Source organism: Microcaecilia unicolor, chromosome 3, assembly GCF_901765095.1.
Source record: "Microcaecilia unicolor chromosome 3, aMicUni1.1, whole genome shotgun sequence".
NCBI classification, from domain to species: domain Eukaryota; kingdom Metazoa; phylum Chordata; class Amphibia; order Gymnophiona; family Siphonopidae; genus Microcaecilia; species Microcaecilia unicolor.
Window position 1 is genome coordinate 486,161,178 of NC_044033.1, and position 26,264 is coordinate 486,187,441.

General features: G+C 41.7%; 1 protein-coding gene across 1 annotated transcript in view; it reads right to left on the minus strand.

The window, feature by feature from the left end:
- Window positions 1-25,352, minus strand: part of LOC115465226 — a 38,221-nt gene extending 12,869 nt beyond the window's left edge. The window contains exons 1-5 of the mRNA XM_030195629.1: window positions 25,270-25,352; window positions 21,577-21,718; window positions 15,527-15,616; window positions 8,500-8,555; window positions 211-380 (exon numbers count right to left, since the gene is read on the minus strand). Of these exons, the coding sequence (XP_030051489.1) occupies window positions 211-380; window positions 8,500-8,555; window positions 15,527-15,616; window positions 21,577-21,718; window positions 25,270-25,312 (501 nt within the window). The 5' untranslated portion in view covers window positions 25,313-25,352. The remainder of the gene's footprint in view (window positions 1-210; window positions 381-8,499; window positions 8,556-15,526; window positions 15,617-21,576; window positions 21,719-25,269) is intronic.
- Between the last annotated feature and the right edge of the window lie 912 nt (window positions 25,353-26,264).

Below are 26,264 nucleotides of genomic sequence, written 5' to 3' on the forward strand. Positions count from 1 at the left end.
CCTTACTAAGTCAGGGCCCAAACTGACATTTGTGCATCTCTCTCTCATTAGGCCAGTGGTAACAGAAATTCAGTTAGTACACAAAGATTTCAGGTCACACATGCTTGGAGAAGGCCAACACAGCTGGCATGTCTTCTGCACAACAGAAAGAGGCAAGGTAATCTTCCCATAGAATAGCACCCTTACAGTTTAGAGGAAAGTCTGCCATACCTCTATCTCTTTCTCCGATGAATACGTCTCTTTCAGCCAGTCTTCTGGAGCCCTGACTTTTGGATCCCAGCCAGTAATCACCCCTGAATAGCCGAATTGCTTGTGTACTACCATTTGTCCCACACTAAACTTAACAAATGATGGCTTTGGGCTGCGAACATCAGTAGATTCTATGAAAGGAAAAAAAAAAAAGTCCAAAATGAGACTTCTGAAAAGCTGATAATGCCAGAGGGTGCTAACGTGCCAATTCCAAGAGTCAGTTTGATCCTTCTGAGGTTCCATTTTTAGCTTAACCAATGCGATTCAAATATTTATTGCATTTGTATCCCACATTCCCTCACCTATTTGCAGGCTCAATGTGGCTTACATAGATTTGTTGACAATCATAACAAGATATCAGATACAATTCGTAATGTGTAGCGATCAGGTAGGGAGGAGGGAAGAAGGAGGGAGTGATTAGGATAGTTGTATAAGGTGAGCTTTCATAATTGAGTGGGTTGTGAGGTAACTTAATGAGATTATAGGTGTTCATTGTAGGCCTTGTTGAAGACTAATGTTTTCAGAGATTTTTGAAAGATAGTTGTTTCGTTGATTGCTTTCAAGTCTGCGGGTAATGCATTCCATAACTGCGTGCTCGTGTACGAGAAGGTAGTGGCATGCATCAGTTTGTACTTCAGTCCTTTGCAGCTGGGGTAGTGCAGGTTGAGAAATTTACGATATGATCTTGTGGCGTTTCTGGGAGGTAGGTCCACGAGGTTTAGCATGTAGTTTGGGGCGTCTACATGAATGATTTTATGTACCATCGTGCAGATCTTAAACGCAATAAGTTCCTTAATTGGGAGCCAGTGAAGTTTCTCTTAGTGGTTTTGCACTTTCATATTTAGTTTTTCCAAATACGAGTCTGGCGGCCGTATTCTGGGCAGCTGAGTTTTTTTTTGTCTGTTCTTTGCACTCTGTGTACAGTGCATTGCAGTAGTCCAGATGGCTTCTTACCATTGACTGTACCAGGGTACGGAAAATGCATCTCGGGAAGAAAGGTTTTACTCTTAAGTTTCCACATGGTGTAGAACATCTTTTTGGTCGTGTTTTTCACGTGGGTGTCGATCAATGGTGACTCCAAGAATTTTCAAGTTTTGTGAGATCGGAAGGGAACAGTATGGTGTTGAAGTTTTTTGTGTTATGTTGTGAGGCGAGTACAAGGCATTGTGTTTTTTCTGCGTTAAGTTTTAATTGGAATGCATCTGCCCAGGTGTGCATTATTTGGAGGCTTTGGTTGATCTCATTGGTGATTTCTTTTAGATCATGTTTGAATGGAATGTAAATTGTGACATCATCTGCATAAATGTAGGGGTTGAGGTTTTGATTGGCTAGTAGCTTGGTTAGAGGTGAGTTATGATAATTAAAATATCTAAAAAGGGGATTTCTTTACTACTATTGTGGATGGAAACATTGAGACATGTTTATAAAAGACCGGGACACAAATAAAGTTTTGCATTACACTAGTTGTCATAGTAGAGCACTGAAACTAGTTTACCATCTAGCCAGTTTCTGCATTTGAAACAATTGTGTTCAACACAGATGGATTTTCTAAGTCAATCTGCAGTCATGCACAATTGATTTTTAGAAAAGGTGTTATCCAAGAGAAACAGTTGAGATGTTTTCAAGATAACAGTTGATTTGGATAGAAGAGATATTGAAATATAAGAGAAGATTGAAACCTAAAGTGCAAACAAAGTACCGTCTATCCAAGGACACGGCATCTTTTATATGAGGGGAAAAAAGAGCACTCAATAAGATTAATAGAACACAGAAGCATAAAGCATAATTAAAAGGCAAGCAATAGAGACGCCCCTGGTTAAACATTGAGGGGGTCTTTTACTAAAGCTTAGCTCGAGTTATCTGCAGTAGGGCCCATAGGAATAAAATGGGACCTGCTGCAGCTTGAGCTAAGCTTTACTACGAGACCCCCTCAATGAAAGCCAACCACAAAATTTGATTCATAAGCCCATGGTATCCTGGAGAGAAGGGGATGTAGATCTATTTCCAATCTGAACACCGTTATCTTTAAATGGAAGTTTTATAAGAGTGATTTGCTGTTTACATTTATTGGAGTTATGTTTAAGGTTATATTTGAAGATGTAATTTTATCGTTTAAAAAGGATACATACTTCAAGGATGGGCATGCACATATTTTCTCTTATAAAAACTATTTTATTTAGTATTTATGTTTTGTAAATCAGTTCCTTTAGTGTTAAAAAAAGTATCCATGACTACTTGTGAAAATGCTCTAGCATCTTGAATTAGCCAATTAGTCAAAGCAGTTGCGGATACATTTTTGTCCCTATCTACAGAAAGGCAGTATATGAAATGTGGAATAAGTTATGGGCTCGGTTTAAGCCGTGCTAATGCTAGAGACACTCGCTAAAACACACACATGCACTTTAGTAAACAGGACCCTATATAAATAAGAGGCAACATTAAATGCAGGTTTTTATTTATATGGAGTGGTGCATAGGATATTTATATATAACCAAGCTTATCATTCTCAAATGCTTGTCGCCATTTTGAGGCAATGCAGTTGAAGTGAAGTTCCTCCTCCAGAAGCAGCATGTTTTGAAACAAGGGGGCCCTTTTCAGGGTTTTGGATTTGAACTGTTGGCAGCCTTTACATGTGGAGCATTTGGAAGTAAACTGAATATATGAATGACGCGACTAGATATGATTTTGGCATGCCTAATTCTATCCTGTGGAACTGTCAGGTGTTCAACGTTTTTTTCCAGTGCAGAGTGAAAATTCTCTATAGTGGTTCTCTCTCCTTTAATAGGAGTTATTTCCCACTTTTGTTTTTGCAGTCTCGCACTGAGCCGATGAGAAGCCCTCAAGGGGTTATATTAAGTAAAGGTCTATGACTTTCCCAGGGCAGTTGAGGCTCAATTGAGTAAAAGGTTATCCAAGAGTGGTGCGTCTCCTCTTCCTTAATCTTAAAGAAGTATATTTACTAGTTATACTCATTTATGCCAGCTCCTGATTCAAACAAACTTAGGTGCATTTATATTTTGAGTATTTTGCATGTAATGTATGTGTAAATGTTAGAAGCTATTTTATAGAATTGATCACTATGTTATTCTCCGAGTTAGGAAGCAGAGAGTTTATGCAAGAAAGGGGAGCTCATGGCTTTTCTGCAAGAAGAGAGGAAAGGAAAACTTTGATTTTTAAGTGGTACCATTGGGTGCAGAATGACAAGGTTAGAAAGTGAGAGAAGGGTAGCACTGTACTGGCAGCATGAACTAGGACTGCAGATAACCAGGATGTAAATTTTTTTTTTGAGGCAACATGCAGAGATATGGACTGAAGTAACAGTTTATACTGCATCTCCTTCATTACATAAAAATGGTGGTAAAAATAATGGTTGGGAGACCTCAAACTATGTGGGAGGTACAGAAAAGAGCAAGGCACACTGGTACATCTTGGGTTGGGTCTTTCTGGCAGATAGTGTGCGGTAAGAAAAATTTGAGGTGGTCTGCAATCAAGATGCTAATATAAGCCATGGTCCTGATGTTGGGGGATATTTGGAGAAAATGGCACAGCACCATCTGGAAGAGATTTTGTTAAATTCCCATGTTACAAGGTAGGAAGTGAGTGTTACAGATGTAGCGGACTGGGGATACATCGCCCCACCTTGATATCCTGGGAGGAGCAAAAATCAAAATTTATTTAGCTGGAACAAATGAAGCAAGGTCTAGATTTAGAAAGTACTTACAAAGGGCCTCTTTTACAAAGCTGTACAACAGATTCTCAGTGCAGCAAATGAGGGGAAGCCCATTCAATGGTATCTATACCTCTAGGTTTCTCTCCCTCTACACAGCAGAGACCAGCTTCTGCCTACACTTGCTACAAACTCGCTGTCTGTGGCAGCTGTACTTTCCCATCCAACCAGAGAGAGGAACCAGGAACAACTTGAAAAGCTAAAGGTGGACAAAGCCATGGGGCCGGATGGGATCCACCCTAGGATATTGAGGGAGCTCAGAGAGGTTCTGGCGGGTCCTCTTAAAGATTTGTTTAATAAATCCTTGGAGACGGGAGAGGTTCCGAGGGATTGGAGATCGGCGGATGTGGTCCCACTTCACAAAAGTGGTGATAGGGAAGAAGCTGGAAACTACAGGCCGGTAAGCCTCACTTCGGTTATTGGAAAAGTAATGGAAGCGATGCTGAAGGAAAGGATAGTGAATTTCCTGGAAGCCAATAAGTTGCAAGATCCAAGACAACATGGTTTTACCAAAGGGAAATCGTGCCAAACGAACCTCATTGAATTCTTTGATTGGGTGACAGGAGAATTGAATCAGGGACGAGCTATGGACGTAATCTACTTAGATTTCAGCAAAGCTTTTGACACGGTTCCCCACAGGAGGCTCTTAAATAAACTGGAGGGGCTGAAGATAGGACCCGAAGTGGTGAACTGGATTAGGAACTGGTTGACGGACAGACGCCAGAGGGTGGTGGTGAATGGAATTCGCTTGGAGGAGCTAAGGTAAGTAGTGGAGTGCCTCAAGGATCGGTGCTGGGGCCGATTCTGTTCAATATATTTGTGAGTGACATTGCCGAAGGGTTAGAAGGTAAAGTTTGCCTATTTGCGGATGATACTAAGATCTGTAACAGAGTGGACACCCCAGAGGGAGTGGAAAACATGAAAAAGGACATACGGAAGCTAGAAGAATGGTCTAAGGTTTGGCAATTAAAATTCAATGCAAAGAAATGCAAAGTGATGCACTTAGGAAGTAGAAATCCACGGGAGACGTATGTGTTAGGCGGGGAGAGTCTGATAGGTACGGGCGGAGAGAAGAATCTTGGGGTGATAGTATCTGAGGATTTGAAGGCAACGAAACAGTGTGACAAGGCGGTGGCAGTAGCTAGAAGGTTGTTAGGCTGTATAAAGAGAGGTGTGACCAGCAGAAGAAAGGGGGTGTTGATGCCCCTGTATAAGTCGTTGGTGAGGCCCCACCTGGAGTATTGTGTTCAGTTTTGGAGGCCATATCTTAAGGATGTAAAAAGAATTGAAGCGGTGCAAAGAAAAGCTACGAGAATGGTATGGGATTTGCGTTACAAGACGTATGAGGAGAGACTTGCTGAACTAAACATGTATACTCTGGAGGAAAGGAGAAATGGGTGATATGATACAGACGTTCAAATATTTGAAAGGTATTAATCCGCAAATGAATCTTTTCTGGAGATGGGAAGGTGGTAGAACGAGAGGACATGAAATGAGATTGAAGGGGGGCAGACTCAAGAAAAATGTCAGGAAGTATTTTTTCACGGAGAGAGTAGTGGATGCTTGGAATGCCCTCCCGCGGGAGGTGGTGGAAATGAAAACGGTAACGGAATTCAAACATGCGTGGGATAAGCATAAAGGAATCCTGTGCCGAAGGAATGGATCCTCAGGAGCTTAGTCAAGATCGGGAGGCGGGGCAGACTTATACTGTCTGTGCCCTGAAGAGCATAGGTACAAATCAAAATAGGGTATACACAAAAAGCAGCAAATATGAGTTATCTTGTTGGGCAGACTGGATGGACCGTGCAGGTCTTTTTCTGCCGTCATCTACTATGTTACTATGTCATCAAGATTTGTAAATTGTATTCAGAAGTTATACTTCACTGTAACCAAGTTCAGATAATCTAACTTAATAGACATATGGAAACAAAGAAAAGCCTCAGAAGCTCAAAGGCACTAGAAAACAAAGTGAATGCAGTATGATAAATCACCGGCATAAAAACCTTCTGTATTCTTTCACTTCAGTCCTCACAAAGGTTTGGGTTGTTCTAACACTTGTATACCATTGTACAGAAAAACTTCATTTAAAATAGTATAAAGGAATCAGCACAAACAGGAGCTCCACATAGTTTCAGTAACAACTCAAAAAAAACTCCCACCTCAATTCTAAAATGCCTTTAAAAACACTTCCTCCGCTGTAAAAAAAACCAAAAACAAAACACCACTTTTTAAAAAATTGCTCATACCCTGCAACTCCTCTGGCATTTTATTCCAGCATTCCGAGACTACAACACAAGCACCACCTCATTTTCTGCATCTCCCTTAACGCAGGTATGGCAAGCAAGTTCTCCTGTTTCAGCCTCTTAATATCTTCAGTATCTTACCACAGTTAACGCGTGTGTTTTCTGTTTGAGCCCTTTGTTGAGTTAAACAGCTATCTAGACACTTTATTCTACAGTCCAAGGATCCAGTACAGCAAAGCATAATGTCTGTTGTATAACAAAACCTCCAGATAATGACTGTGCTGATCTCAAAGTGTGTGCACTTTGATATCAGCATTGCTACCAACGCTGTCCTGAACTTCTACTCAGCCACAAACCAATAACATCCACAAGGAATACGCTGTCCTGAATTTCAACTGTTTGCTATTGCAAAGTGTAAACAGTTTACTTGCTGCCTGCAGAAGCTGAAATCACAAGTCTTTCTACTCCAGGGCAATAAGCTTTGTACTGGATATTCACAATTACTGGCAGGCCAATTGGATATAGAGCACCTGAAGAATGCACAGATTTGTTGCAGAGGTACAGCAACGTGAGGAAGTTAGGTATAAAGGCTGGGCAAGAGAAAGTTTGAGTGAGCTGGTTTAAAAGAAAATTTGGTGAAAGTCTGCTCTTCTGGAGGAAAGGGATGGTTTGGCTGTGTATTGAGTGACTGGTTTTGAGACTTCTATTACTGGAGTTCTTATATCATTTAATTTTATTGTACAGTGGTATATCAAACCATAAAGCCATCTACGATGAATAATCTGCCTTGCAGTAAGGAGGGAGCAAGATGCCCCATAAGGGTCCAGGGCAAGGAAAGGGACTACTAGGATCAGTGCGTCACTAAGGTAAGTGAAACCACTTGGAGGAGCAGCCCAGTGTGACTATTAAGAGCATAATTTGTTCAATAAGTGATATCAGCACTGAACACACATTGGAACCACAAATAAGAAAAATGCAGAACAAGGGCTGGTAATATTGGCAACTTACTATTAGGGCTGTACCAAATATTCATTTTTGATTTGGGCCCGAATACATTATTCATCTTCGGCCAAATAGTGATTTGAATTCAAATACAGGTAATCTGGGGCTTTAGTGTACTAAAACAAACCACTTATCTCCAATTTCATGTTGCTTCTTGTATTTAATGTTAAAATCTCAATGCCCATTAGTTGTATTTGGCCAAACAAAGCATTGCCATACTGGGACAGGCCTAAAGGTCCATCAAGCCCAGTATCCTATTTCCAACAGTGGCCAATCCAGGTTACAAGTACATGGCCAGATCCCATGCTGCTTAGCCTAGAAATAAGCAATGGATTTTCCCCAAGGCCATCTTAATAATGGCTAATGGACTTAAGGAAGTTATCCAAACCTTTTTTAAACCCCACTAAGCTAACTGCTTTTACCACAGAAATTACACAGAGTGAAAAAAATATTTTCTTCAATTTGTTTCAAATTTACTACTTGGTAGCTTCATTGTGTGCCCCCTTGTCCTAGTATTTTTGGAAAGAGAAAACAAAAAGCAATTCACATCCACCCATTCCATAGACCTTTATCATATCTCCCCTCAGCCAGCCGCCTCTTGTATAAGCCAAAGAGCCCTAGCTGCTTTTGGCCGAATAGTAAATATGCTTTTCGGTACAGTTCTTGCTTTATTGCTTACCTGACCAAAGGGGTTTATAGACCGAAAAACAGGGATTTACTGACCTCTGATTGTATTAATACAGCGTTTGGCAATCTATAGTGCTCAGCTGAAAGCAACAAAGATGGGTTGCTTAGATCTCTTGGAGCATAGTCATGATTTGTCCCGTCCCCTTACTGTCCTGGATTTTTCCTCCTTTCCTTGGTGTGCTCTAGATGTTACATGAGCTGAAAATTATTGTAAAGGATCCAGTATGGTCTTTTTTTTGGGGGTGGGGGGGGGGAAGAAGAGTGGAGGAGTGGCCTAGTGGTTAGGGTGGTGGACTTTTGGTCCTAAGGAACTAAGTTCGATACCCAGCACAGGCAGCTCCTTGTGACTCTGGGCAAGTCACTTAACCCTCCATTGCCTGCCGCATTGAGCCTGCCATGAGTGGGAAAGCACGGGGTGCAAATGTAACAAAAATAAAAAAAATACATTTGACTGTGCAGTCACATGGTGTAAACTATTGCATTTGCAGTGCTGTGTACAGATTAAATGAACTGCTGAATAAATGGCTTTCAGAATTTAAAAAATAAAATAAAATAAAAAAAGTTGAGAAAAAAAATACCCGCAACCATTACCTGCAAAATAAGATTCAGCTGCTTCCTTTTCAATCTCATCTCTATAGTACCAAAGCCTGAAATGCAAGTTAAAAAGCATATAATTTGTAGAAATAAAATACAATAATGGCAAATTCCTATCTAGTCTGCACAATACTTTTTTTTGTTGTTGTTGCATTATAGGCCCTATTCTTTCTGATTTTACTATCATTTCTTCACAAATTAAGAAAACAAAATTCTGGATGAAATACGATAAAAAGGGTCCCCCCCCACCACACCACCACCTTCTCTGCCAAGAGGTTGTTCCATGTAAGTTAGATGGAAAATTGTTCCCAGTTTACTTTTTAATCTTGTCATTTTCCATAATTTCCTTTCCATTTAACAAGTTTTCTTGAGTATTATTTGAAGTACTAAAATGTCCACTCAATTCTCTTCACCTTCTTGAACTATATGTAGATTTTATTAAACTGCAATAAAGTCTTACATGCACTGTGCCCCAAGTACAAATATTGGGGGGGGGGGGGGGGGGGTGGGGGGGGGGGGAGGCATTCCTAGCATTTTCTCATACAGTCACAGCATGGAAAAATAATAGTACCGAGCACTTACTGCTTCCTTTTATAAGATTTTATTTAGTGCTCTATTGGCTTTTGAAGGCACACTTTAGACTTTTGAAGAAATTGCATAATAATTTGGGTCTCCTGAAGTTTGAAAAACATGGCCTCTGTCGGGACCCTGTTCACATGGATTTTGACTTCAGAATTTCTCAATAAGTACATTTATTCACAAGTTAAACAGACTCAGTGCAATGATTATGTATCATAAAAAGATTAAATGCTGTGATCTGTTTAGACTGTGGCAGCCTCCTACTTGTAATACAAGCAGTGGTGTGTGGGAGCTGGCTCGCAAGAGCCAGTTACATTTTGTACTGACTTGCTGAGCCGGTTGTTTCCTACTGCGAGCCGGCTCTCCTCCCTCCCGCCCGATCCCTCACTGTCACCGACCGTCACCTGACTCTTCTAATTCTTCGGTGGGGCAGGCAGTCTTGCCTGCTACCAGCACTGACTCTCCCCTGCCGGTTCGCGCAGGGGAGGGGAGAGAAGAGTGATGAAGGAGATGAGGGAAAAGGAAGAGAGGAGAAAAACTGCACATGGATGAAGAAAATAGGCAGAAGCTGAGGACCAGAAATGAAGAAAGGAGGAAAGGAAAAATAAATGGAAAGGAAGCCCTGGAAACAAGTTAAGAGGACAGATAGCAGCAGAATCGGATACTGGGCCAGCATGATCAGAAACACACAGAAAACAAAGGTAGAAAAAAATCATTTTCATTATAGTGTTTGGAATATGTTCACTTTGAGAATCAGGTGCTCAACATTAAAAGTTTGTGTTTACTTAATGGCATTTTATCGCACATTAAACATGAATTAGATTGGAACCTGGGATCATTTTTTTTCCTGGAGTAATGCATTGCCAACCCCCCCCCCCCCCCCCCCCCCCCCCCAGGCTCTCTCCCCGGCTATAGCCAGCTCTGCAATTTGGTGGGGGGGGGGGCGCAGAGGGGGACCGGGGACAGAGCCTGTTAAACATTTACCAGCACACCACTAAATACAAGTTATAATTTCTACTCTACATTTTTGGACCGCTTTCTATTATCACAAGCATACGAGAAATACCATTGAACTGATAGGCTTTGATATGACTAACATTGCCCTCCAGTAAATGAACTTCCTGCATGAGTCATGTGAAGTTTCCTTTTATACGAGGCAGCAGGAAAGGACCAGCGCTCAGTATTTTACTGCATACCACTTGCAATGTGCATTCCCTACCCTATATCAGGGTATGAAGTTAGCACATGAATTAAAATGCTGTCATACTGGCATGGTAATGTCACCATGGCCATGCACCAACACCACATAATAGGGTAACTAAGGCAGCACCAACTTCGCTCTTCTCACTGTAGAAAGTCAATAAGTTCTCAAACACTCACTGTAAACTGGACACCTGGCCCAGTTACCTATTAAAATCCACCCCTGACCGCTTCACAGGAGACCTCACAACCCACCTAAACTACATGCTTCAGCAAGGCCACTTCCCTAAGGACAATGGCAACATCCTACTCACCCCAGTACCAAAAAAACCCAACCACCACCAAGTAGCATCTATCCCACTGGTAATCAAACAACTCACCAACTATATAAATTCTCAATACTACATGAATCACAATCAGGGTTTCACCCCCTCCATAGCACTGAAACATTACCAGTTACTTTCTTAGCCAAATTCAAACAGGAAATAGCAACAGGTAAAAGCATACTCCTCCTCCAATTCGATATGTCTAGTGCATTCAACATGGTAAACCATAATATACTTCTAAGACTACTTGAGTACTTCAGGATTGATGGAAACACTTAGTTGGATCAAGGGTTTCCTAACCACCAGAACATATCAAGTGATATTAAATTCAAACATATCTTCACCATGGAAAGCAGACTGCGGAGTACCCCAAGGATCACCACTATCGCCAATCCTCTTCAACCTAATGACCCCACTAGCCAAGTCATTAACCAATCAAGGCCTTAACCCTTTCATCTATGCAGACGATGTCAATATATATCCCTTACAAACATGATCTGACAGAAATCACCAATGAAAATCAAGCTCAGCCTGATCATGAACTCCTGGGCAAATGCATTTAAACTAAAACTCAATGGGGTGGGGGGAAGTCTCATCCTCTCATCCCATTGCAATATGAACCACCCTACAAATATACACCCTCCCTATCTCAGACAGCCTGAAAATCCTCATTGTTATAAAATCGACCGAAACCTTACACTAGAGAATCAAGTGAAATCCACAACAAAAAATGTACCACTATGTGGAAACTCAAATGCATGAAACCATTCTTCCCGAGGGAAACATTCCGCAACCTGATACAATCAACGGTATTGCGCAAAACCCCTCTGGGAAAAACTACATTGGCTCCCTATAAAAGCACGTATTGCTTTCAAACTCTGCACCCTAGTTCATAAAATTATCTGTGGCGAAGCCCCAGGATACATGACAGACCTCATAGACCTACCAACCAGAAACACATCCAGATCCACACGAACATACCTAAATCTCCACTACCCAAGCTGCAAAGGACTCAAATACAAATCAACCTATGCATCCAGTTTTTCCTACATAAAGCACACAAACTGTGGAACGCATTACCAAAAGCCGTGAAAACATTATGACCACTTAAATTTCCGGAAATCACTAAAACCTAACCTGTTCAAAAAGGCTTACCCTACCGATCCAACTTAAATGCCTGGACTCTGCTGCAACACAATGAAACCAAAGCACGAAATGGACATAACATTCCGCTCAACGATGCCGTGTTCCACTCCAACCTATCTTACCCAACATCACACTGACACAAATGTAATAAATGTTTAGAATACTAGCATGTACACTTGCCAATATTCTAAGCACCTCATGCATTTCCAGGTGGGTGTACACATTATAGATCCCCTTTATAGATAAGTTATGCATATTTATCCCCTGAAACTAGGCTACAAGCACTTACACTATCAACACCTAAGTGCACATGTTTATAGTTTAAGGCTTACTATACCACTTTTCTAAAAATAAGTCAAGGCTGTGTTCGTAACAGGATTGTGATATGCCTGCTGCAGCAGAGTTGTATCAAGATGTGAAATCAGAAATGCATGAATAAGTATGTGCACTGATGAGTGATCAAGTTATTTTCCTGAGTGGGCAAAGTGTACAGAGAACCAAGAAACCTGATAGTATGACCTGAGACATGTTTTAGAAAGGAAAGTATCTATTGCACCTAAATATCGGAAAGATTCAACTAATTTAACTGGAGAATGAGTGTGAATGATAGAAGGGCAAATGGAGTAGCCTGTTAACAAGTAACTATTCAGTACTATACCTGGTAGTGGTTATGCTAAGGAAAAACTAGGCACCTCCTTCCAGGGGTGTAGCTATTATGGGGCCACAGGGGCCTGGGCCCCTGTAGATTTGGCCCTGGACCCCCCTTGCTGACACCGCCGTCTACTACCTTTGCTGGTGGGGGACCCGCCAGCCGAAGTCTTCTTTCTTCATTTTGTTTCCGAGTCTAACGTCCTTCACGTACTACATGCAAGATGTCAGACTCACAGAAACAGAACGAAGCCCAGTAGATCGCAAGGCTTCATTCTATTTCTGTGAGTCTGACAGACACTAGACTCAGAAAAACAAAGAAAGACGACTTCAGCTGGCGGGGATTGGAGTCCCCCCGCCAGCAACGGTAGCAGACGGCGATGGCGGGTTGGCGGTCAAAGTTGTTGGTGTCAGCCATGGCGGGGCGGGGGTCGGCAGTGCCAGGGAGGGGCTAAAATGTGCCCCCTCACACCAAAGTCTGGCTACGTGCCTGCCTATGAAATATGCACCAATCACATGCCCTCTGGGCACCTACATCTAGAACACTTATTAAAATAAAGTTAGTCCCTATGTACACCAGTGCCCAAGTCACAAATGACTTACAGGGGCTGCCACTAGCAGTTTGACAGGATGTTAGGGTGGTTTGCCACTGCCCTCCCTCATCACCTTTACCCCCTAGCTAAGGCCAGGTACTTGCTTACCAACCAAAAATGGTGGATGGGAGGGGACCACCTGATAGAAATTTAAGCCTGAATTCAGGTCAAGGGCATAGTATGCAAGCAACTTACAGATTGCATCTCCGTTATAGAATTACTCCCCTGATTAGTGATTTGGATCCGTAAGCCCTATGGTGCTAACCCTGCACCATTTCCATTTGGCTTATGTCTACTCTACAGAATTATTTTTGAAGGTGTCACAAATATTTGGGGGGGGGGGAGGGGGAGAAAAGAGGTCCTCCTGTATCTAAAAACCTCCAGTCTTAGCCAGTTTTTGTTTTAAAGTTATAGCTTCAACCATGTTAATCTATTCTTATGTTCACTCTATTTGAGGAAGGTCAGCTTTCTGTCCTGCCACATCTCAACATTGATAAGAGCAATACCTGTGCTTTTTTTTTTTTTTTTTTTGGGGGGGGGGGGGGGGGGGGAGATTTGAATTTCTATTTCTCTGCAGTATAAAAGAGCTAGAGGGTGAGAATTGTTCTGTGGGAACTCACCCGATACAGTTACTTCAGTTCATAGGGTGAGTGAGCTCCAGGCTCTAACAACAGATTAACCTTATATCACAATTTTTCTACAAGTTCGTCCAAAGCCGTTTCCCAAAGTAGTGATCAAGTTCCATGTTAAACAGTCAATAGTCAATCTTTTTGCAAAGCTTTATGCCCAAGCACATTGCATACTTTGGACTTCTATCTACTTAAGTATTGCCACACTGGGACAGAACAAGGGTCCATCAAGCCCAGCATCCTTTTTCCAACAGTGGCCAATCCAGGTCACAAATACCTGGCAAGATCCCTAAAAAGTTCAATACATTTTATGCTGCTTATCCCAGAAATAAGCACTGGACTTTCCCCAATGATGGTCTATGGACTTTTCCTTTAGGAAGCCGTCCAAACTTTAAACCCCGCTAAGCTAACCGCCTTTACCACATTCTCTGGCAACAAATTCCAGAGTTAATTACATGTTGAGTGAAAAATTCTCCAATTCGTATTAAATTTACTACTTTGTAGCTTCATTGCATGCCTTCTAATCCTAGTATTTTTGGAAAGATTAACGATTCACGTCTACCCGTTCCACTCCACTCATTTTATAGACCTCTATGATATCTCCCCTCAGCCGTCTTTTCTCCAAGCTGAAAAGCCCTAGCCACTTCAGCCTATCATAGGGAAGTCGCCCCACCCCCTTTATCATTTTCTTCACCCTTCTCTGTACCTTTTCTAATTCCACTATATCTAGAGCAGACTAAATACCCAAAGGAAGTCCACTTAGTTTTCTTTTCACCCAAACAGGATGGCGACTGCTATCAGCAAACACACTTTCCATTCGGCAAGCAAGACTACATTTCCATCACTTATACCAAGGCAGGCCTGACTTTATAGCCTTATGCCTTGGCTCAATGCCAGAGCTATGGCAATAGTGAAGAGACTCGATCAGCTCCCATAGAGAATATTTGCAAGGATGCAATATGAACCTCTGTCCAAACATTCACATCCCATTGTTAACTAGAACAGTGGGTTGGGTCAGTCAGTCCTCCAGAAACTATTTGGGATTTAGAATCCAGCTCAATTACCTCAAGGTCCTCTTTGTTCAATTTTACGCTGCTTTTTAAAAAGGAAAGGAAAAAAAAAAAATTACAAGCCGTAAAAGGAGATTTTGTCACCAAAAATAATTTGGTGGGTGCCTGCCTGAAGTGCTAGTCATATGTTCCCCCTCTTTTTTTTTCTGTTGAAGACCATCCCTTAAGTGGCTATTAGTTCCGCTTGTCCTCAGAGAGCACCTGCTACAGGTAACTTCTCATGAGGACAGAGCAGAGCATAAATCTTTTACAATCCACACCTCCAAGGAGCTGAATTCTTCTAGCTAGTTATGGACCAAGAAAGTCCCATGTGGCAGCAGCAGTGGAAACGGACATGCATGCATGGTGAACCTACTCAAAACGTTTGCTGGAGTAGCATTTCCCACACCAGGCTCTGCCAGTGACAGATGAGGATTTACATTCTGCTGTACTAGAAACCCCCAATATAGTATAACTACTAGTTAATGCCCGCAAAAAAAAAATATAGATATGAAGCATGAAAGGCTGGAACTGAAAGGAAAAAAAAAAAAGATCTTATTTAAGTTCACACACCATGACTTGTGTCATTTATGAAATTTCTCCAAGTATCTTCAGACACTGGGAAAACAATTTAAGTCATCTTGTGAAGAGAGCTATACACAGGAAACCTGATATATTGAGTGTTTCATATTATTCAAAATTGCTAAAAACCACACACAGGACTCGCTCAAATTTACCGTTATCAGTTTTGTACATCCAATCCCACTTTAAATATTTGTTCCTGATCAGTTCAGACCAAAAAAAAAAAAAAAAAAAAAAAAAAATTTACACAGCTCAATAGCCATTTAACTTACCTGACATTTGATATCCATTCGTTTACCTGCTCTATCCATACATTAGGACTCAAATAAGATTGTCTGAAATCGCTCCAGTGGAGAGTTATTCTGCAATTAAAGTTCATAAAAATGTTGCTAGTTAAGTGGAAGTTATCCAATACCTTATGATTTTATGCTCACAAAAAAGTAAATATGTTTTCAAGAGGGAGGTGGGAGAAGAGAACAAAATCATTCTATTGCAACGATTAGCTATACAATATACATTATATTTTGTGCCAATATTTATAAATTGGGATTTGTTAGGATAGACTCCTCAGGACCCCAGCCACAGATCGAGAGTGTGGGATTTTAGGTAGGAAGACAAACTACATAGAAAAAACAACCTGCCGGTGTTCAAGAATGTAATGTAAACGCTGTAATTACAATTCCATTCAAAATTCTATCAATTGTGTCACTGGGTTCCCACTTGGAATTTGTTGAGAACTCCGAAGTGGGAACCCAAGTATTTGGACCAGGTTCTGTTGTGCAATGAAGTTACTGTAAAACCCAAGCTTCAGTTATTTGTTCATTTTAATGAGCTGTTACCTTAAAGAAAAAAAAAATTAAAAAACACGTGATTAATTTAAATCGCTTTCAAGAGTGCAATAATAAAACAGAATATGCTTGCTAATTGTTAAAATCATAGTTAACACTTAAGTACAAAAGATATTTCCTGGAAATAAGTACGTCTTATACCCTGCTTATACCACAAGTTTCGTCACCGACAAACTCAGTTAAGTAGGTTTCTTTTTAAACTTTAAAAAGCTACCAAGGACAGTTTTTCAGCAAAAATATTTATCCAAAAATAATTCTTTGTTACCCCTCTTTTCCAGGCTCCAGGTCATCATGGAACACTGCACCTTGTTCCCTCAGGTAAGTATTTTCCCAGCTTCTCTTTTAAACCCCTTTGTAGGTCAGTCTCTTTCCCTCCCTGTGTGCTTCTCAGGACTAATGTGGCAAGGCTCACTTATATGGTTCTTCTTACTTGCACGGGAGACCATGGGTCACTGTGGTGGTTCTTTTCCTGGTTCCTAGTTCCGACTAGAGACTTGCATAGGAACTGGGTTTGTGGGAATCCTGTGGGGATGGAAGCAGTTCCTGCGAAAGTGTACACCGCACTTCTGCCAGCCTCTCGCCTATTGAGTACCGTCTCCTCCACCTCTTTGCTTTAAGAGCACATATGTGGAAAGTCTCCATTAAGGAGGTGGTAGACACAATGCAAAGAGGCATGGGATGAACACAGAGGATCTCTAATTAGAAAATGGAAGTTAAAACAAACAAAAAAAAAAAACAACAACCTAAACTTAAATGGCTGCATCGAACGATGCTTAGATAGCAACTCTGGCTGTGAAGAACTAGGGCCGATACCAGGCAGACTTGTAATGTTTGTCTCTCATATGGCAATCTGGTTTAGGATGGGCTGGACAGGGCTTAAGCCAGCAACTTTTAGTGGTTGGAACATGAGGACAGTGCTGGACACACTTTCACGGTCTGTGTCCCACAATTGAGAAGACGAATAGGCTGGAGTGCGCTTCGACAGCAGCTCCAGCAGTTGGAACATAAGGATAGGGCTGGGCGGACTTCTATGGTCTATGCTTCAAACGCCAAAGAGACCATAATCTCACATTCATTGTTGATTTAATCGGCAGACTGGATGGACCGTTCAGGTTGTCATCTGTCGTCACTTACTATGTTACTGTTAATCCTCTGCTCCCAGGCTGATGCGCTGACCTCAGCTCAGACAAGCATCAGATGTCACCTGACCTACATTCACATGCATGTGGCGGCCTCTTAGCACACAGCGCTAGTAAATCAGAGAAGTCTTATATGCGCACACCAGAGTATTCCAAGTTCCAGCTTCTGTTCCTTCCTTGCCTGCAGGGCTACGGCTCAAACCCAGAGAGACAGAGCTGCTTTTTTTTTTTTTTTAAGTGTACCATTATATTCCTCTAGGACCGAGTGGGGACAGGTAAGATAACCCTGTCGTTACTAGTGGTAACTTTCTTTAAAGAAAACCACCAACTAGTTTCCCTAAATTAGAAAAAGAATTAAAATCACTAAATATTTCCTAATCTTGGCACCGAGTCCCTTTACTGAAGAGGGGATGGCAGTTAAGACTCGCCACTGGTTCAGCATTCATACACACTATCACCCAGTTTGAAATGCTGCTGCACACATTAAACATTGTTACACAGACAGCTAGGACTCAAAAATGCCACAAGTCACCGCTGCTTTCTTCACAACCACAGCTGCTAGCAGCCCAGTGTTCTCTCCGATTTAGTAATGGCAACTGAGACACAAGCTCGGCGTGAGCGCACACTTTTGTCCTCAGCAACCCTACTCAGCCACCACCCAGTTCATGCAGATAGGCCTCACAAGGGGGGGGGGGGCAGCCTTTTTTTCCTCTCTGCACCTCTCACAGCCAAATCTTAATTCAATTGCATTATCAGCCAAAGAATGTAGACCGATTTCTCTAAAATCCAACATGCTTCCATTCAGACATTTATAGTTTCACTCAAATCCACAGAAGATTGTCTATGGTGTGACTTCAACTGAGTATCGCATTCAATTCTGGTCGCAGTATCTAAAAGATACAGCGGAAAAGATTCAAAGAAGATTAACCAGAATGATAAAGGGGGTGCCTATATGAGGAATGGCAAAAGATATAAAGACCAGGGGACACAATGAAATTGTTGTCCAAGTGGACTCAATACACTCCGTTGGGAGAGATAAATCACACCAAGATCATACAGAATCCTGTAAATTGAGTTCAAATTATAGACCAGTAAATGCTAGTTTCAAAATGGTTGGAAGGACTGGTATTTGTTCAGCTTAATTACTATTTAGTGAAGCATGTTTTGCATTATTCAAAGTCAGGATTTAGGTCCTGGCACAGTACAGAATCTTTTTGGTAGGTCTCTGCTATGTAAAAACAAAGTTCTCGTTCTACAGTTTGATCTTTCCTCATGGGCTGGGAGCCTAGTCAAGATATAGAAGAATGTCACCTGTGAATAAGCTAAATTTTACACTCCACTCCCCCCCCCCACCCTGATGCCCCTCAGTTGAGGGATCTCTATGGCCAAAGGATCAATAGCCATCAAGAATAGGAGAGGGGAAAGGAGGCATTCCTATCTGGCTCCTTATATCAAATGGAGCAGAAACTCCCATTCACCAATGAACATGCCCACGGCACAGTATACAAGGCATGCACCTATCCCAGAAAGAGCTCTTGCAGACCATAGCGCTCCAGAGCCCAAAATAAGTACTTCCAGGATATGCCATCAAAATGCCTTTTGCATATCAAGTCCCACAATAGCTGAAGTGCCACCCTTCTCTCCGATTTATTACATTTGTATCCCACATTTTCCCACCTATTTGTAGGCTCAATGTGGCTTACATAGTACCATGATGAATGATGGATAAAACCAGACTTATCTACCAGGTACAAATCACACCTGGTCAGGGTGGATGAGAGCTGGCAGATAAGCATTCAGGTGCCATGCCAATGTAGTTGCTAGTATCTAAGTATAGGAGCCTACGTGTGTCTAGTCCTTTCCCAGCTTAGGAAGCAAGACCACATGGGCCACGTTCTCGTATCAGACTATAATCCATGGCCATCACATTACACTGATCTCCCAGTGGATCACTAGGTCTTGCAGAATACGATAATATTCAGGACCAAGCCCATCAGGCCCGGGCAACAGTAGCCTAGTAACTAGTGCAGAGGGCTGATCCTGGGAACAGGGTTCAACTCCCACTGCAGCTCCTTGTGACTCTGGGCAAGTCACTTAACCCTCCATTGCCCTAGGTACAAATAAGTACCTGCATATACTATGTAAACCGCTTTGAATGTAGTTGCAAAAACCTTAGAAAAGGCAGTATATAAAAGTCCCATTCCCTTAAGATGTTTCATACAGTATAAAATCTCAGCTTTAGTCAGTGGGCTATTCAGAGCTGATCTGCATTAAATAGCCAAACAGAGCGCTTCCAAAATAGAGGTCCTGCTTCCCATAAAAGGTTCTTGTAAAAACAAACAAACAAAAAAAACTATTCTGTTGCTCCTGGGTACAAAAGGTCCGTCGTGGACCAAATTACCCATCTCTTTTTTGGGGTCCCTACTAGGGTAGCTAGCAATTTCCCCACCTTACCTCCCCAGCGATTAAGTTTATAACACTGGTAGTATAGCATTTGTTCCGCCCTGTTGGAAGATTGTTACCCCACTGCTGATGCCCATTGAAGGTGGAATACACCTCACCCAAGCACGGAGGAGCTGTTCCTTCTCCCTCCAATTAATGTACTGTGCAGTCACTGTCCTTAGCTTGTGTTTGCCTCAAGTTTTACCACCAATGCAATTAGTATGTTGCAGCAATACTGCCCCCCCCCCCCCCCCATCATGCACTGTACTATGCCCAGCTTCTCCAGAAGCCAGGTACTATAAAACAGTATACAGGTCGGCATCAGAGACAGACTCAGGGAGGCCCATGATTTTCAAGCTGTTGCGATGACTGCTATTACCTTGCTGCTCAAGTTGGTCCTGGAGAAATCTAGTCATCTGTAAAGTCTCACTTGTTATTCCAGCCAGACCTCCTGATCTTCCTCGTTGGAGACCCGGCGCTCCACTGCTGAGCTTGTCTGCGAGTATCATAACATTCCTGAAGCTCCTAAACTACAGCTTGTTGAGGCAATCTTCCTGAGCCACTGCCACCAACCTGAGAGACCTCCTGCACCCAGTCACCCACCAGAATGGTGATCATCACCTGGGACTCTGCCATCATGGAAGGGCTAGCTTTTGGCTTCTCATGTCATCAAGACAGTTTTTGCCAGAACGCTGCAGTGGGCTGCCCAATTAGCACCAGAAACTCTAAGTCCAAAATGTGTACCAAGGGTTTGTCTGTCTGCAGTATTACAACGGTGTTAGATTTGGGGACTAGGGGGGGGTGTACCACTGGAGCTCCACTCATGCTTCCTAAGCAATCACCACATGAATCCCCCCCCCCCCCCCCCCAACCAAAAAAAAAAATCTGTTGTGCCTTACTTTTTGGGCTCCTTTTACAAAGCAGCACTATTAGCGTGCAACTGACTGAATGGGCTTTTGCATTCAGCACGTCAATAATCAGTAGTGCCACTTGAAAAAAAAAAAAAGCCCATACTGCCTTCACAAAGCACAACACCCGTGACATGTCTGCATTTGCTGCTATCCCAACCCCCTCTCAACTGTAAATCTGTCTCCTTGGAGATTGAGTCTTCTGACATCACTAATGTCATTGTTCCCGCCAAAGAGGCCTCTGTCCAATCACAGACACATTTGAAACTTCTAATGAGTTTTGCATGCATACCTACTCCTGGTGTAAACCAAGTTTCAAAACTGAATTTACTTTCCCAATTTCTTCCACTGACTACAATGGCAGAAACCCAGTTTTTCACAATTGCTTCTCTGAAACCCAAATATTTTCCATATTTATTAAAATCTAAAGCCCCTTTTAAACCATTTTACAGTCACCACATATGAATTTTGATTCCCTCAAACACCATCTAAATCTCCCCCAACCCCCTCACACTGACCATACAATGAACATGCTGATCACCCTCAAGCAGCACATTCACTGTGCTGGCATTTAAACCATTTACACAATATCGATGTATCCCAGATGGGTAAAGCCAGAGTAACACGTATTGGAAATTCATACATACATTTTCAGTGTTAGAAAAGAATGTCAGTGGAATAGCCAGTGTTGGAGTTTAAGATAAAAATAGCTAAAATTTCATATTTATATCCCACCTTATCCCAAAGTGGTGGACAATTCAGAGAGATACATAAAACTTTAAACAAAAATAGAATATCATAAAAAAAACTCCGTCATTTAAAATATTGAATATTTCAATCCTCCAAGTAAATAACAGATCTTCAAATGCCTCTTAAATTGCTATACAATTACTATAAAATCTCAGATGGCCTGGAAGGCCAGCCCACAGAATTGCTAAATAGCTATTTCAAAGAGGGAGTAGTTAAGGAAGAAACCCCTTACAACCTTTGCATTAATTCAAGGCGTTCAGTAGAATCCGTCCCAAAATATCGAGATATGAAGTACTGTACTGGAACAGCAGAAAGCAGTAAGCCGATCTGCAGAAGTGTTGCGGGATTAATCCGAGGCATTGCCTTTTCTTCACAGCCTGCAAGTTGAAAAGTCACATTTTATGGTTTGTCCAAGCCAGGCCACACAGCAAGCTAAATAAAACCGCATGTTATTAACATTTAGCCTAGCGTTTAGAGCAGCATCCACAGAACCATGAAAACCAGGGTACAAAACAAAATTGCTCCTTGTAACCTGTACCCGAATGTAACTCACTTTGAGCTACTAGTGAAAAGTCATGAGCTAAATGGTTTTTTCCCCAGCAGGGTGCACTTCTGAAGCACAATTTGGAGAAAGGAAAAAAAAAAGTTTTAGCACTAAAACTGTACTTCAACCCCAGAAGCAGAGTTTAATCTTCTGATTGACTTCAGTCAGATGCTAACCAGAATGTCAGTGTTAAGACCCTGAAGGTCAGGGCAGAAAAATTGTGCCCACCAGCAGGATATGCCTATTTCCACCTCCCCTAACACCAGCCCTGCATGTCCAGACTCCATTCACATCCCCCCCCCCCCCCCCCCCACACACACACACACACACACACATTTCTCCACCTCATCCCTATCCACCATTCCCCTGCCCATCTAGGGCTGTTATGTAGATGATTGAGGAGTATCTTGTTTTCCCCTAAAAACAAAAAGTGTCCAATGCATTCTGGTCATGGTTTTAAGTCTGCATGCCTCAGGGATCCCAAATTATTTTGGGGGTCCTTTTACTAAGGAAATGCTGCACATGGAACTACTGCCAACGCCTGCATTGGGCCAGCAGTAGTTCCAAATTTCCACGCGGTAAGCCTGCAGTAGGCTTAACGCTGTTTTGTAAAAGGGCCTCCGAGTCAATCCACCTTTAACAGCTAAATTTAACAAAAATTTAAAAATGTATGTCAGATTTAGCACGTTAACTATTGTGCACTATTGAACTCCAAAACAGGAAAAAAAGTCTGCATTAAAGTTTTAACTGAGATTTTCAGTTCACTCTTTCTATGTCAGGATCCAAGAAATCCAGGTAGCCCTGCAAACGTGCAGAGGGGAAGCATGGGATATGCTGGCCCTGCCTAATACCTGGCTGTGATACACATACACAGCAAAATGGTGACTCTTACCAAGGAGAGCTGCCAGGTTACCCATTCCAGGAGAGAGACCTTTTGGCTGGTACTGGATTTCTGCCAACCTCATCCTGGTACATTTTGGGTCCTGCAGCACTGTTTTGGATAGAACCATGGACTACAAATAAAACACTGCTTTGTGATACAACTTTACAACCAGGACAGGTCAAAAAGTCTCCAGCCTTGAATGGGTAAGCAGCAGAACGGTAAAGTAACATAATATATGGCAGTAAAAACATGCATGGTCCACCCTGCCTGCCCAATAGACAGCCTAAGCTTTTGCTATACCAGCTGGTGTTAGACACTTAAAACACACCAAATCAAGAAACGAATGTGAACACAGAGCTGAGTTGCTATGCAGAAAGTCCAGAAGATGTAGGATGAAAGTTACAAATGATTTTCAGTTGGGATGTGCTGACCACCCAACAAGGAGACAGGACAAAGCCAATGACATAAAATTAGTTGAGATTTTAGTGGCTTTAGTTCACACCTTTTTCAGTATCATCTCAAGGTGCGTTACATTCAAGTACATTAGGTACTCCCCTTTCCCCCAGAGGGCTTACCAGCTAAGTTGGTACCTGAACCAATGGAAGGTTAAATGACTTGCCCATGAATACAAAGAGGCAGCGGTAAGATTTGGAACTGTCCTTTCCTGGTTGTCAACCCAGTGCTCTATCCACTAGGCTATTCTGCCACCGCAATACAGTGAGACGGGAAAGGTAACATTGAAGACACTTATTGCACTAAGTATTATGTAGCTGTAGCCCATAGTCATGATTGCTAGGACCCATCAGTTGCTACAGGTAATTAAGAAAAAACAAAAATAAGATGAAATAGAAGCGACTGTGCTTTGTTGTATGTCTACAGTTCAACTTCCCCATTTCAATGTTAGTTTCTAGTGTACATTAAAAAAAACATTTTTTTTTAATCTAAAAAGAAAAAAGTGAAACCTACTGAGTCCAGAAATACAACACCTGCAATAAAACATGTAGCTAGTGTCTAAATTCATATGAGGACTCTTGAGTTTCTGGTATAACTTCTGTTTATATTAAACTAATTCCAGTCACATTTATTGTTCATCTTGACCCTAAGAGCTGATATTAGTTCCTACTCTGACACTATTCTATGAAAAATGCCTTTCAAAAAAACAACTCTGCAGGACTCAGATCACCCTAAGATATTATTAGTGTAAATTATTCCAAATAGGATAGGAGAGTCTCTCTCTAAATCATAACGCCGCCTGCTGAGATGCTAAGTTATCCAGTTCCAGGAGGAAGACTTTTTGGCCAGTCCCGCTTTTAAACTTCCATCCTAAAGCAGTGTGGTATTTGTAGTCCTTGATTCTATACGTTGAATTCAGTGCTGCAGATCCCATAATGCATCAAGGTGAGAATGCAAGAAATCCAGGACTGCCCTCACTTTCACCTACTGGAACTAAGTGACTTGGAATCTCCACTCCCCTACTACTGCTAATTGGCTCCATTTTAGTGACAGGTTCATGCAGTCCTGGTTTTACTTGTTACATGCATGCCATTTGTTCTTAATTTAATATCAGTACATATATTCTACTCTTTCAAATCACATGTCAGAACAGCTTATAAAAAAAGTCACAATCAAATACAAAACCATGACGCCGATTCATTTCTACTTCATCTGACCTCAACACAATCTTGTATTTGTTATCAACCGAAATGGCAACACCTTTACGGTACTTTGTAAGCCACATTGAGCCTGCAAATAGGTGGGAAAATGTGGGATATAAATGTAACAAAATAAAACCATTTACAACAAACAAAATAAAGATTTAATGTTGCAATGTATGAAGTCTTCACACTAAAAAATATGTATACCCAATCTACTTTAAATCTTCAGTCTCAGCCATATACACACCTAGCATTTACCCCTGGATAGCCATATACTACTACTACTACTACTTATAATTTCTAAAGTGCTACTAGACGTACACAGCGCTGTATAGTTTAAAAAAAACAAAACTTGTCAAGTTAGTTCAATAAGAAGGTAGCAACCACAGCTTGTTCGTTGATATTTTTGTTTTAAATTACAACGTCAATAGGTAGCATTACAAACCCACAAGTGTGATAGGGTGAAACCAAGAATGCATTAAAATCTATCCTGAAAAAGATTACCACCCCACAACACTCTTGTACTCCTATTAATAACTCTTTAACCAGACTTCAGCTTTTAAGTAAGGGAAAGGGGCCTTGATATACCACCTGAGGTTTTTGCAACTACATTCAAAACGGTTTACATATATTCAGGTACTTATTTTGTACCAGGGGCAATGGAGGGTGAAGTGACTTGCCCAGAGTCACAAGGAGCTGCAGTGGGAATCGAACTCAGTTCCCCAGGATCAAAGTCCACTGCACTAACCACTAGGCTACTCCAAGTAAAAAAAAGTACTCTCCAGTCACATCCAAAGCACATCACTTTGCAGAACAATCCAACATACTCATAAACAACCAACCCACCTGCTTCCTCCTCCTTTCTGCTGATTGTGTGAACTGAGTCCATAGAGAGAGAGAGCAGGAAATAGCAATTCTATCAACTTTAACCCCACCCCCTCCAGTCCCTACAACAACAGGCAACACCTGGGACCTCTTGCTGTCCCTCATAGTTTTAGCTATAAACCTTTGGTTGCACAATGAACATGAGGAAGGATTGCTTTGAATACATTTTAGGATTATCTGTGAGGTCAGGGATAGGATCAACAAATTGGGAGGCTAGAAGACATTCATTTAGCACAATTCTCTCATCCAGTATTATAGTGCAGGCCAAAAGGTACAATTACAACTAGTTTGCTGAACTACCTCTCAGTAACTATTTACACAGTCATTAGCAAAAATAAAGTAGAATCAATCACTTAGTTTCTTTATAGGTAGGTAGTCTGATGAACCAAGGTTTGTTGCAAAGTCCTTTACAGCTGTTCTCTCTCTTGATAAACTTAGGGCTACATAGAGAGGTTGTTTGGTATTAAAAATTTTAAAGTATTCTTAGGAGGCTGGGCACTTTGAACCTGTAGGTGGAACCCCAGCCAGTCAGGGTTTTGGAATACCCATGAGATTCATTTATACACACTGCCTCCTTGGTGTGCAAATCTTTCTCATGCATATTTCTTATGGATATCCTGAAAACCTGACTGGCTGGGGTTCCCCCAGGACAGGTTTGGGAATCCCTGTAGGTAGATGGTCACTTCCCAGATAGGAATATATTATTGGGTTCTCTGTCCTGGTGCTTCTGCTGGATAACTTCCACTGTTCCTCTCCTTATTTCTCCATAACTAGGTGGGTTTTTTACTGTTTCCCTCACTCCTTCTGTCCCCCCCCCCCCCCCCCCCCCCCCCCCCATGCATTGGCTGTGTTAGTCAATCACAACTCCACCTTACTTAATGGTGCAGTGACCAGGAGCAAAAGGCCAAAGACATGGCCATTTCCATGTGTGTGGCATTTACAGTCCCTCAGTTTTC